The sequence below is a fragment of the Onychostoma macrolepis genome, chromosome 18, assembly GCF_012432095.1.
Source record: "Onychostoma macrolepis isolate SWU-2019 chromosome 18, ASM1243209v1, whole genome shotgun sequence".
Lineage (NCBI taxonomy): Eukaryota > Metazoa > Chordata > Actinopteri > Cypriniformes > Cyprinidae > Onychostoma > Onychostoma macrolepis.
Window position 1 is genome coordinate 5,110,153 of NC_081172.1, and position 12,592 is coordinate 5,122,744.

The 12,592-nt window shown below is 36.3% G+C and overlaps 1 protein-coding gene across 2 annotated transcripts in view; it reads left to right on the plus strand.

The window, feature by feature from the left end:
- vwf (von Willebrand factor) overlaps positions 1-12,592 on the plus strand; it is a 45,218-nt gene that overhangs the window by 31,199 nt on the left and 1,427 nt on the right. For both annotated transcript variants that reach the window (XM_058752365.1, XM_058752366.1), the window contains exons 39-49: positions 15-117; positions 242-313; positions 6,184-6,285; positions 6,428-6,633; positions 6,748-6,897; positions 9,752-9,835; positions 9,931-10,114; positions 10,771-10,811; positions 10,934-11,041; positions 11,506-11,604; positions 12,290-12,418. In XM_058752365.1, coding sequence (XP_058608348.1) covers positions 15-117; positions 242-313; positions 6,184-6,285; positions 6,428-6,633; positions 6,748-6,897; positions 9,752-9,835; positions 9,931-10,114; positions 10,771-10,811; positions 10,934-11,041; positions 11,506-11,604; positions 12,290-12,418 — 1,278 coding nt within the window. The remainder of the gene's footprint in view (positions 1-14; positions 118-241; positions 314-6,183; positions 6,286-6,427; positions 6,634-6,747; positions 6,898-9,751; positions 9,836-9,930; positions 10,115-10,770; positions 10,812-10,933; positions 11,042-11,505; positions 11,605-12,289; positions 12,419-12,592) is intronic.

The window sequence follows — 12,592 nt, forward strand, 5'->3', positions numbered from 1 at the left end:
TGTGTGTGTTTCAGTTTATGGAAAGCTGGAATCCTGAGGAAAACCCCTGTCTTCTGTGTGTGTGTCTGGATCAGCAGCGCATTAACTGCACAGCGTTACCCTGCACCAATGCTAAAGGTAAAGTCACAATGCGTATACATTCTCTCTCACTATCGCTCTCGTGCACTACACGATTAACAGCCCCATTTCTTGAAGTAGTTTCTCAGTGTGTGTTGTCATGGCAACTGTTTCTGTGCTACAGCCCCAGAGTGTGGACAATGTGAGGTTCTTCGGGAGAAGATGGGATCTAAGTGCTGCCCTGAATATGAGTGTGGTGAGCCGAGAATACACATCTAACACAGAGAATACAAAAATAATGTGCATTTATTTAACATATCCATAATGTACATTCTACTCATTCTACTCACATATTTTATATGTATATTATATATTATTATGTATATATATATTCATATATACGCATACAGTCATGGCCAAAAATATCAGTACCCTTGGTAAATATGATCAAAGGCGGTTGTGAAAATTAATCTGCATTGTTAATCCTTTTGATCTTTTATTTTAAAAATTCACAAAAATCTAACCTTTCATTGGATAATAATAATTTAAAATGGGGGGAAATATCATTATGAAATAAATATTTTTCTCAAATACACGTTGGACACAATTATTGGCATCCCTAGAAATTCTTATGAGTAAAATATCAATTTTGAGCACTCCAGTGATTATGAACATGAAATTATCCAGCCATGGCTTCCTGTTTCACAGAAATATAAATAGGAGGGAAAACAAAGCCCAAATTCCCTTAATCATCCATCACAATGAGAAAAACCAAAGAATATATTTCTGATGTGCAGCAAAAGATAATTGAGCTTCACAAATTAGTGAAGTGGCTTTAAGAATAGAGCTAGAGCAGTGAGAATTCCCATTTCCACCATCAGGGCAATAATTAAGAATTTCCAATCAACATAAAATGTTATGAAACTGCCTGGAAGAGGACGTGTGTCTATATTGTCCTAATGCACGGTGAGGAGGAGAGTTTGAGTGGCTAAAGACTCTCCAAGGACCACAGCTGGAGAATTGCAGAAAATAAATGAGTCTCGGGGTCAGAAAACCTTTAAAAAAAAAAAATTGTCAAACAGCACTTACATCACCACGTGTTGTTTGGGAGGGTTTCAAGAAAAATTCTCCTCGTTCATCCAAAAACAAACTCCAGCATATTCAGTTATCAGACATGACTGGAACTTCAGATGGGACTGGCTTCTATGGTCAGATGAAACAAAAAATGAGCTTTTTAGCAGCAAACACTCAAGATGGGTTTGGTGAACACAGGGATAAAAAGTGCCTCTTCTCAGGTGTTTGGTCATCCCGGATCGTTTTAAGGGTTGGATCCAGACTGACGCTTCAGTAATTCCTAGTTACCACGGGATGTTAATCCCGTGGCAGAATCAGAGAAACAGATAGAGACGTAATTAGCGTAGCTGCTGTTCTATTCAAGCAAAAATGATTTGTTCAACCCAATCTAAAGATTTATAATGTACATTTGATTAGATATAAATGCAGTACAAGATTATTATGTGAATGCTTGGCTAAAGAGATGTGTCTTTAATCTAGATTTAAACAGAGAGAGTGTGTCTGAACCCCGAACGTTATCAGGAAGGCTATTCCAGAGTTTGGGTGCCAAATGTGAAAAAGCTCTGCCTCCTTTAGTGGACTTTGCTATCCTAGGTACTACCAAAAGTCCAGAATTTTGCGACCTTAGGGAGCGGGTTGGATTGTAGCGTGGTAGAAGACTAGTTAGGTACGCAGGAGATAAACCATTTAGTGCCTTATAGGCAAGTAATAGTATTTTGTAATTGATCCGAACTTAATAGGTAGCCAGTGCAGAGACTGTAAAATTGGGGTAATATGATCATATTTTCTTGACCTGGTAAGGACTCTAGCCGCTGCATTTTGGACTATCTGTAGCTTGTTTATTGAAGATGCCGGACAACCACCTAACAGTGCATTACAATAGTCCAGTCTAGAGGTCATGAATGCATGAACTAGCTTTTCAGCATCTGAAACAGGTAGCATGTTTCGAAGCTTGGCAATGTTTCTAAGATGGAAGAATGCTGTTTTTGTAACATGGGAAATATGATTTTCAAAGGACAAGTTGCTGTCTAATATAACACCCAGATTTTTGACTGTAGAGGAAGTAACCGTACATCCATCTAGTTGCAAATTGTAATCCAAGAGATTCTGAGTACTGTTTTTTGGTCCAATAAGTAATATCTCGGTCTTATCCGAATTTAATAGGAGAAAATTATTGGTCATCCAATCTTTTACATTTTTAACACAATCTATTAGCTTAGATAGTTCAGAAGTTTCATCTGGTCTTGTTGAGATATATAGTTGAGTATCATCAGCATAACAATGAAAACTAATCCCGTATTTTCTAATAATATCACCAAGGGGCAACATGTATATTGAAAATAGCAGAGGACCTAGGACAGATCCTTGTGGTACTCCATACTTTACTGGTGATAGTTGAGATGGCTCCCCGTTTAAAAAAACAAAGTGCTAGCGATCGGATAGGTAGGATCTAAACCATCTTAAAGCCTGCCCTTGAATACCCGTATAGTTTTGTAATCGATCTATGAGTATGTCATGATCTATAGTGTCGAAAGCAGCACTAAGATCAAGTAAAACTAGCAATGAGGTGCAGCCTTGGTCTGACGCAAGAAGCAAGTCATTTGTAATTTTAACAAGTGCAGTTTCTGTGCTATGGTGAGGCCTGAAACCTGACTGAAATTCTTCGTAGAGATAATTTTTTTGCAAGAAGCAGCACAATTGAGCAGACACAACTTTTTCTAAAATTTTAGACATAAACGGCAGATTTGAAATGGGTCTGTAATTTGCCAGTTCACTAGAATCTAGTTGTGGTTTCTTAATAAGAGGCTTAATAACCGCCAGCTTGAATGGTTTTGGGACGTGACCTAAAGATAACGATGAGTTAATAATATTGAGAAGCGGTTCTTCTGCTACGGGTAACAACTCTTTCAGTAGTTTAGTGGGTACAGGATCTAATAAACATGTTGTTGGTTTAGATGCAGTGATAAGTTTATTTAGTTCTTCCTGTCCTATAGTTGTAAAGCACTGAAGTTTTTCTTTGGGAGCTGTGAATGAAACTGAAGTACTAGACGGTGCAGAACCTACATTTGTTATTGTATTTCTAATGTTATCTATTTTATCAGTGAAGAAATTCATAAAGTCATTACTATTAAACTGTGAGGGAATATTTAGATTGGGTGGCGTCTGTTTATTTGTTAATCTAGCCACTGTGCTAAATAAAAACCTTGGATTGTTTTGGTTATTATCTATGAGTTTGTGGATATGCTCTGCCCTGGCAGCTTTTAGAGCCTGTCTGTAGCTGGACATACTGTTTTTCCACGCAATTCTAAAAACTTCCAAGTTAGTTTTTCTCCATTTGCGCTCAAGATTACGAGTTTCTTTCTTGAGAGAATGGGTAGAACTGTTGTACCATGGCGCAGTACGTTTTTCTCTAACCTTTTTCATATTGAGGGGGGCAACAGCTTCTAATGTATTAGAGAAGATAGTGCCCATGTTGCTAGTCATTTCGTCAAGTTCACGTGTATTTATGGGTACACAGAGCAGTTGAGATAAATCAGGCAGGTTATTTGTGAATCTGTCTTTGGTGGCTGGAACAATAGTTCTGCCCAGACGATAACGCGGAGCCATATAGTTAATATCGGTAATATGCAGCATGCACGATACAAGGAAATGATCAGTAACATCATCACTTTGAGGTACGATATCTATATCAGTAAGATCAATTCCATGCGATATAATTAAATCTAGCGTATGATTGAAACGATGAGTGGGCCCGGTGGCGTTTTGCTTGACTCCAAAAGAGTTTATTAGGTCAGTAAACGCAAGTCCTAACACATCATTTGTATTATCAACGTGAATGTTAAAATCTCCAACAATTAGCGCTTTATCAACATTAACCAATAGATCTGAGAGGAAATCTGCAAATTCTTTTAGGAATTCTGTATATGGCCCTGGCGGTCTATACACAGTAGCCAGAGCAAGAGATAGGAGAGATTTCTTTTGCATATCTGACAGTGTAACATTAAGTAGAAGTATTTCAAATGAGTTAAACCTGTATCCTGTTTTCTGAGTAACATTGAGAATATCACTATATATTGTAGCGACACCACCGCCACGACCAGTCTGACGGGGCTCATGTTTATAACAGTAGCTTGGTGGAGTAGACCCATTTAGACCAAAATATTCATTTGGTTTAAGCCAGGTTTCAGTCAAACAAAGTACATCAAAACTATTATCTGTGATCATTTCATTTACAATAACTGCTTTGGGTGCGAGTGATCTAATGTTTAGGAGCCCAAGCTTTAGAAATTGTTTTGTTCATTTATTTTGCATTTTCAGGTTTAATCACGATCAGATTTTTCTAGATCCTACATTAAATTTATATGTTGACCTCACTATTTGGGGAACAGATACAGTCTGTATAGATTGGACAACGCAAGTACTTCTGTCATTTAAGAGGGTAGAGCAAAAGCCATCATAGCAGTTATTTGAGAATTTGCTTACTAGTCAGATGGAGCGTAGCGTCCTGAAGATGTTGTCCGACAGGAGTTCCGCTCCGACTCTGCTGGGGTGCAGGCCATTCTATCAAATACCAACAGATACCAACAGATCAATAAGTGACTGACTCTGTTAGAAATCTTATAATGGGCCATGTTTGGATCTTCCAACTTTACAATAATCCAAACACAAACCTCAAAAACAACACAAAAATGGATCACTGAGCACAAAACCAAGCTTCTGCTGGCCATTCCAGTCCTCTGACCTGAACCCTGTAGAAAATGAGTGGTGAACTGAAGAGGAGAAGCATCAACATGGAGCTGGGAATCTAAAGGGTCTGGAGTGATTCTGGATGAAGGAATGGTCTCTGATCTCGTCAGGTGTTCTCTAACCTCATCAGGCATTATAGGAGAACATTTAGAGCTGTTAAACAAATGGAGGTTTCAAAAAGTATTGAATAAAAGGGTGCCGTTAATTGTGGACAATGTGTATTAGAGAGAAACATTTATTTCATAATGATATTTCCCCCCATTTTACATTCTTTTTATCCAATGAAAGGTTAGATTTTTGTGAATTTTTTAAATAAAAGATCAAAAGGATTAACAATGCAGATTAATTTTCACAGCCTTCTTTGAGCATATTTAATAAGGGTGCCGATATTTTTGGCCATGACTGTATGTATATTTATCGTGATTAATCGATTTGACAGTTGTTTTTATATATATATATATATATATATATATATATATATATATATATATATATATATATATATATATATATATATATATATATTAAAAAGTATTTAAAATTAAAAATATTATAGTAAAAGTATTTCTAAAAGTATTCAAACATTGAAAAACAGGTAGAAATGACTATTTAATATTGCCGCTTAATTAACAATTATTTGCAATTGCATTAGCTAACATTAAAAAGTACAAATTTGTACTTTTAAAAATACTTCTATTATTCATCTTACTTTTTTTAATAGTTAAATTAAATTTTAGTAATCAGTAATTAATTGAAATTAGGAAACTTATACAATTTAACAACAATTTATTAAAAAATATATATATATTTAGGGCCCTATAAATATTACGTTTTCCTAAATTCTGTGGATTCCGATTTTTCTAGATACTTTTTTTTTTTTTATTAAAATTGATTTCATAAAACTTTAATAATGTACATTTTTACATTAATAGAGCCCTTTGAGTTTTTATTTTTTTCTCTTTTATATTTTGCGCTTGAATATGTGTATAAAACCGTGCCACGCAGAATATGCAGACTTCATATTTAAATAGCAGTCTTTTTGTGCTTTAATATTCACAGACACTAGTCCATATTGTGGTCTGATTAGGTGTACAGCCATACTTATGATTAATTTGTCCAAAAATAGTCTTATACTGTAAATTCAACTTTTATGACTGGATTTCACAATTCCATTCACGTGTTCTGAGACATGAAAGTCATTGGGCCTTAGATATGTGATGCTTTTACCACCCATACTTACAGATATGATGCACCTGATGGCTCTACCACAATATAGTGTTGTTAATCTACTGTGTGTGTCTATAGTGTGTGACCCGAACTGTAAGCGGTCAGATCCCCCTCCCTGCGCTCACGGGCTCAGTGTCGTCCTCACAAACCCAGGAGAATGTCTGCCAGTTTACCAGTGTGGTGAGAGCACACACACACACACACACACACTCTCACACACACACACTCTCTCACACACACACACACACACACTCTCTCTCTCTCATTCGTTTCACAAAGATGGTTTTCAATCACATCAATCTCTTCCACCGCCCTCTCTCAGTTTGCAAAAAGGATCAGTGTCCTATGACAACAAAACCATCCTGCCCTGCATACAAGAAACTGTCGGTCACACCGTCGGAGTGCTGCGATTCATACGAATGTGTGTGCGACTGTCAAAACATCACTCGCACCTGCCCCCCGGGTTACATCACAAAGACCACCACCAATGACTGTGACTGCATAGAGGTCACCTGCACGCCCGATAAGGTTGGCAAGCTTTTGCACTCTCGCTGTGCATGTGTTATTCACTTGCCCTTGCAGCTCCATGTCCTGATGAGTGTACTCTGCAATCAGCATGTAATCGACTATTTATATGTGCAGGTGTGTGTGGTGGACGCTGTGGTCTACCAGGTGGGCAGCAGGTGGGAAGAGAAGTGCAAAACCTGCACCTGCACGGAGCAAGCAGACAGACAGACTGGCCTGCACATCGCTCAGTGTGTGGACCCCGTCTGCAACCAGATCTGTCCTCTGGTGCGTCCTTTCTGTTTGAAAAATATCACCCCCCTGCAGCATATTTGCTGGATTAAATCCACTATTTGTTTCTTTCTAATTTTAGGAGAATTTTTGACTATTGACTGCTTTTGTTATTTTGATATGTACATCAATGATGATACATATACTGTATATAATTTTTTTTTAAAAATCATTCTTTTTTTATGGAAAAAAAAAACACTTTACTAAAAGCCTTTATGTATAATGCATTATAAAAGTAGTTTTAATGCATTAATTACGCCTTGTAATGCATATGAATAATTGTAACCACAGTTAATGCATTGTAACACTTACTAATTTATTGTTACACTATGCATTTAAACATTTTTGTTATAATTTACGACAAGATATAATGTCTTACAATGCACATTATGAATAATTATAATGCATTATACCCTTTAATAACCCTTTATAATGCATTATTCAATTAAAGTTTATTTGTATAGTGCTTTTTACGAAACAAATCGTTGCAAAGCAGCTTTACAGGAAATTAAGTTTCTACAATATATTTCTACATTATACTTCCTGTAGAAGAAGTAACAGTACATCCGTCTAGTTGCAAAAAACCAAGAGATTCTGTGTACTGTTTTTTGGTCCAATAAGTAATATCTCTGTCTTACCTGAATTTAATAGGAAAAATGTTACATTTTTAACACACTCTGTTAGCTTAGATAATTTAGAAGTTTCATCTGGTCTTGTTGAGATAGACACAACTAATTGAGCAGACACAACTTTTTCTAAAATTTTAGACATAAACAGAAGATTTGAAATGGGTCTGTAATTTGCCAGTTCACTAGGATCTAGTTGTGGTTTCTTAATAAGAGGCGTAATAACCGCCAGCTTGAATGGTTTTGGGACGTGACCTAAAGATAACGATGAGAAGCGGTTCTTCTGCTACAGGTAACAACTCTTTCAGTAATTTAGTGGGTACAGGATCTAATAGACATGTTGTTGGTTTAAATGCAGTGATAAGTTTATTTAGCTCTTCCTGTCCTGTAGTTGTAAAGCACTTTATTTTTTCTTTGGGTGTGATGAATGAAGCTGAAGGACTAGACGCCGTAGAATCTACATTTGTATAGTTAATATCAATAATACACAGCATGCACAAAACAAGGAAATGGTCAGTAACATCATCACTTTGAGGTATGATATCTATATCAGTAAAATCAATTCCATGTGATATAATTAAATCTAGTGTATGATTAAAACGATGAGTGGGCACGGTGACGTTTTGCTGGACTCCAAAAGAGTTTATTAGGTCAGTAAACGCAATCATTTGTAATTATTGTATTATTGTATACGCATTATTGTATTAAAATCTCCAACAATTAGCGCTTTATCAACATTAACCAATAGGTCTGCGAGGAAATCTACAAATTCTTTTAGAAAATCTGTATATGGCCCTGGCGGTCTATACACAGTAGCCAGAGCAAGAGATAGGAGAGATTTCTTTTGCATATCTAACAGTGTAACATTAAGCAGAAGTATTTCGAATGAGTTAAACCTGTATCCTGTTTTCTGAGTAACATTGAGAATATCACTATATATTGTTGCACGACCAGTCTGACGGGGCTCATGCTTATAACAGTAGCTTGGTGGAGTAGACTCATTTAGACCAATATAATCATTTGGTTGAAGTCAGGTTTCAGTCAAACAGAGTACATCAAAACTCTTATCTGTGATCGTTTCATTTACAATAACTGCTTTGGGTGTGAGTGACCTAATATTTAGGAGCCCAAGCTTTAAAAATAGTTTTTGTTCATTTATTTAGCATTTTTCTGGTTTAATCACGATCAGATTTTTTCTAGATCCTGTATTAAATTTATATTTTGACCTCACTATTCGGGGAACAGACACAGTCTTTATAGATTGGACAACTCAAGTACTTCTGTCATTTAAGTGGGTTGAACAAAAGCCATCACAGCAGTTATTTGAGAATTTGAACTAACTCCTAACTTCAAGTATTAAATTTTTATGCACTTACGAATGCACAAAAAAACATTAAAAGTGGTTTCATGCAAGGTTGCAATGAAATGGATGTGAAGACAGATCTTTTCTTTCAAATTGTGTTGTACATCCAAGTGAAATGGATTATTTGAAAACAAAAAATGAAGGGTGGGGACTTGGTTCTATCCATTGGTTGTTTAGTGGATTTTAAGATGTGAATGTTGCACTCAAAAATGGGATAAATATGTAAGAAAGAGACATGCATCACCAGCGAGAAGTCATTTAAGAGAAGATTGAGTTATTTTAAGAAACAAGTTAAAAACCAGAATATTCATGTATGAATCATTCACAATTAGAACAATAACATGCATTTAGAAAACAGACAGGGTTTTCATTCTTTCCATTCTTTTATGAGAAAGTTGAATAGACTCTGGCTCTTTTAATTACAATGCAGAACTACAGCTAACATAGAAAGTGGTATAAATTCTCCCATTATTTTCTATTCTCCCAATATAATGTCTCTTATAATACCTCAAATTATGCAGGATGTTGGAGGGTGAGCTATTATTTCTTTTTAGATTTACTTTTTAGAGTCAGTAATTAACCACCAAGAACATCGTAGCAACCAAATAGCCAGCCAGCTACTCACAACAGTATTTTGTTCAGAAAATGTAAAAATCTAATATAATTTCCCTCACCCCTTGGTCATATAAACAAGAGGAAACAAGTTAAAAGTGAAGAAAAGCAATTACATTTTGATGAAAGGCGCAAATACGTTTTCTCTTACAATAACAGGCAGTGATGAATCATGCACAGTAAGCCCGTGGACATTTATAGCTAAATAAAAAAGGCCGGTTATGATTTCAAATTGATTTTGTGTATGCAGGGAACCACATACTCTCACTCAGAGGGCGAGTGCTGCGGTCACTGCCGTAAATCCAGCTGTGTGGAAGGAGGACGTTTGAGACAGGCGAGTATTTAGTGTCTTTTTCCTCCTACTCTCTGTCTGTGAATGCTCTGTATTTACATCTGAAAGACATTCTCTTTAACTCCACATGTGTGCAGGTGGGAGAGCAGTGGGTGTCTCCGCAGGACAGATGTGTGTGGAGCGAATGTGTTCGGGTCAATGAGGAAGTGTTCCTCCAGCATACAAACGTATCCTGCCATCTCATGGACACGCCAACCTGTCCACTGGGCACAAAGCTCCAGTGCAATACAGTAGAAGACTGCTGCCCGACCTGCCACTGCGGTACAAACAGTTTCACACACACAACTAACACAGAAACTTAACTTAATAACTTGGCACACCTATGATCAATGAACTGATCAAATTTACATCTTAAATTTTCATGACCTGCAATGAAACCATATTTTACAATTCTTTATTTGTTTTATACATTTTAATATTTTTAACTGTATTTTTAATTTGAACTCATTTTAATATTTGATATAATTAATATATTAATATTTATTAAAATGACAATGCAATTTTCTTTGCATATTTGTTGCAAAAAAAGCAAAATATTAGGAATTCACACTCATTTGAAGAATTAAATCTTTGCCATAATCGCTATTCCTAACGAGCAAACTCGTAGTACAAATTTTAAAACAAAAACATAAAACGTTAACATGACAATACAGTGATATACAAATATAGCTATTATATGAGCTCTTTCAGTTTGATATTTTATAAAAAATTATAACATTTTCCTTAAAGAAGTCTTTTTAAAAATGTCCATTAATAAAAACAATTCTGACTAAAGCTGATGATTTTTAATATTAGTAAAACCAGGAAGAGGTTTGGTGTTTGAAGTGTTAATTTTGGACCCTGCACACACATTGCTCGCTCACCGCTATTCCCTGTCATCTTTCCTTAGATATTAATGCTTTTTTTTCTTTTTGCAGTTCCAATGGATGTCTGTGTGCTGAATCAAACTGTTATTGCGGTAAAGACGTAGAGTTAACATACTGAATACTAATGTGCCATGTGCAGATGTCTTGGTGCATAACAGATTGACTTTGGGGTGTCTTGCTCTGTGTGTGTGTGTGTGTGTGTGTGTGTGTGCAGGCTGGAGAGCGAATGATGGTGGATGTGTGCACACACTGCGAGTGTGTGAGAGATAAGAGGAGTTATCGGCTCTCTTGCAGGAAAATGAGCTGCTCCCCCTGCTCAGAGGTAAAACCCTCACTCTGAAGATTATTAAAGGGGTAGTTCAACCAAAAAAATGACAGTTCTCTCATCATTTACTCACCCTCATGTCGTTTAAAACCCATATGACTTTCTTTTATCCACAGAGCACAAAAGCAGATGTTTTGCCCATGTTTGAAAACGTCCAAGCTGCTTTTGCATGCAATGAAAATACAATAAAAGGAGCATAACTTTTAAAAAGCAGCTCTTCAATTATTCACATTTTTATGTTGGATATGCTGCACTTAGCTATGTCAGGTTTTGACGTCTGTAAAGCCAAACGCTTCTCAAACACCTTTTGAATAAGAAAATAAGATGAGAGAGACGGTCATTAAATATGACATGAGGATAAGTAAATGATGACAGAATCTTTATTTCTATGGAAACAGCCTCTAAAAGGACTGTCAGCTCTATATGTATGAGTACAGTCACATGTGTGCTTTGTTTTGTAGGGATACACGCTGGAGCCGATACCTAATGCTTGCTGCGGCCGTTGTGTAGCAACTGCATGTAGCATCCGACGACCTGACGGACAGCTGATCACTCTGAAAGTAATAAATATGTTTCAGATAGAGTCATAAGTCAATGTCAGAATAGTCAGTGCGGAAGACGCAGGTTTGAATCCCCCCTCTCTTGCCAGTAACTACCTCTACGTGCCAATGAACATGGTTGATGGCCAAAAAAAACAAAACAGCCATATGTTTAGTAAGCTTGAGTACTGCAGCTTTGCTAAGAAGAACTGTTTCAAACATTTCAAATGCATCCATGAATTATATACACTCCCATTTAAAATAAATAAAAACTTCCATTCATCAAGGACCCATTAAACTGATCAGAAGTGAAAAAAAAAAAAAAAATTTCCACAAAAATATTAAACAGTGCAACATTTTCAACATTGATAATAATCATCATATATGTTTTTGAGCAGCAAATCAGCATATTAGAATGATTTCTGAAGGATTTTGTGACACTGGAGTAATGATGCTAAAAAAAATTCACAGGAATAAAATATATTTTGAAATATATTTGAATAGAAAAGTTATTTTAAACTAAAATGCAGAAAGTGAAGTGATCTGCAGGATAAATTTAAAAATCCACTATTAATGCTTGAGGAGTCATATGAAACTATCTTCTGCTGTGAGCCAGTAGTTTGAGACCCCTGCTTTAAACGCTCCAGATGTTCTATTGATTTTCAGATAGATCGTGTCATAAATCTGTGCATATGTGTGAATTCAGGCAAATGCAACGCGTACAGATGGCTGCACTACACACACATGCAGTGTGAATAAAGATGAAGAACTGGTGCTGGAGACGCTTGTGACAACATGTCCTCCATTTGACCGCAAACGCTGTCTGGAACATGGGGTACACACACACACACACACACACTCACTTTCCTAATCCTAAAACAACACTGCTATGAAACGATTGTCTACCAAACCCTATTCCTAATCCTACATCTACCAAACCCTAAACACCACTCCAGGAACATATTCTACTTCTAATAAACCATATTTATTGTTTTGCATAATAACGAAA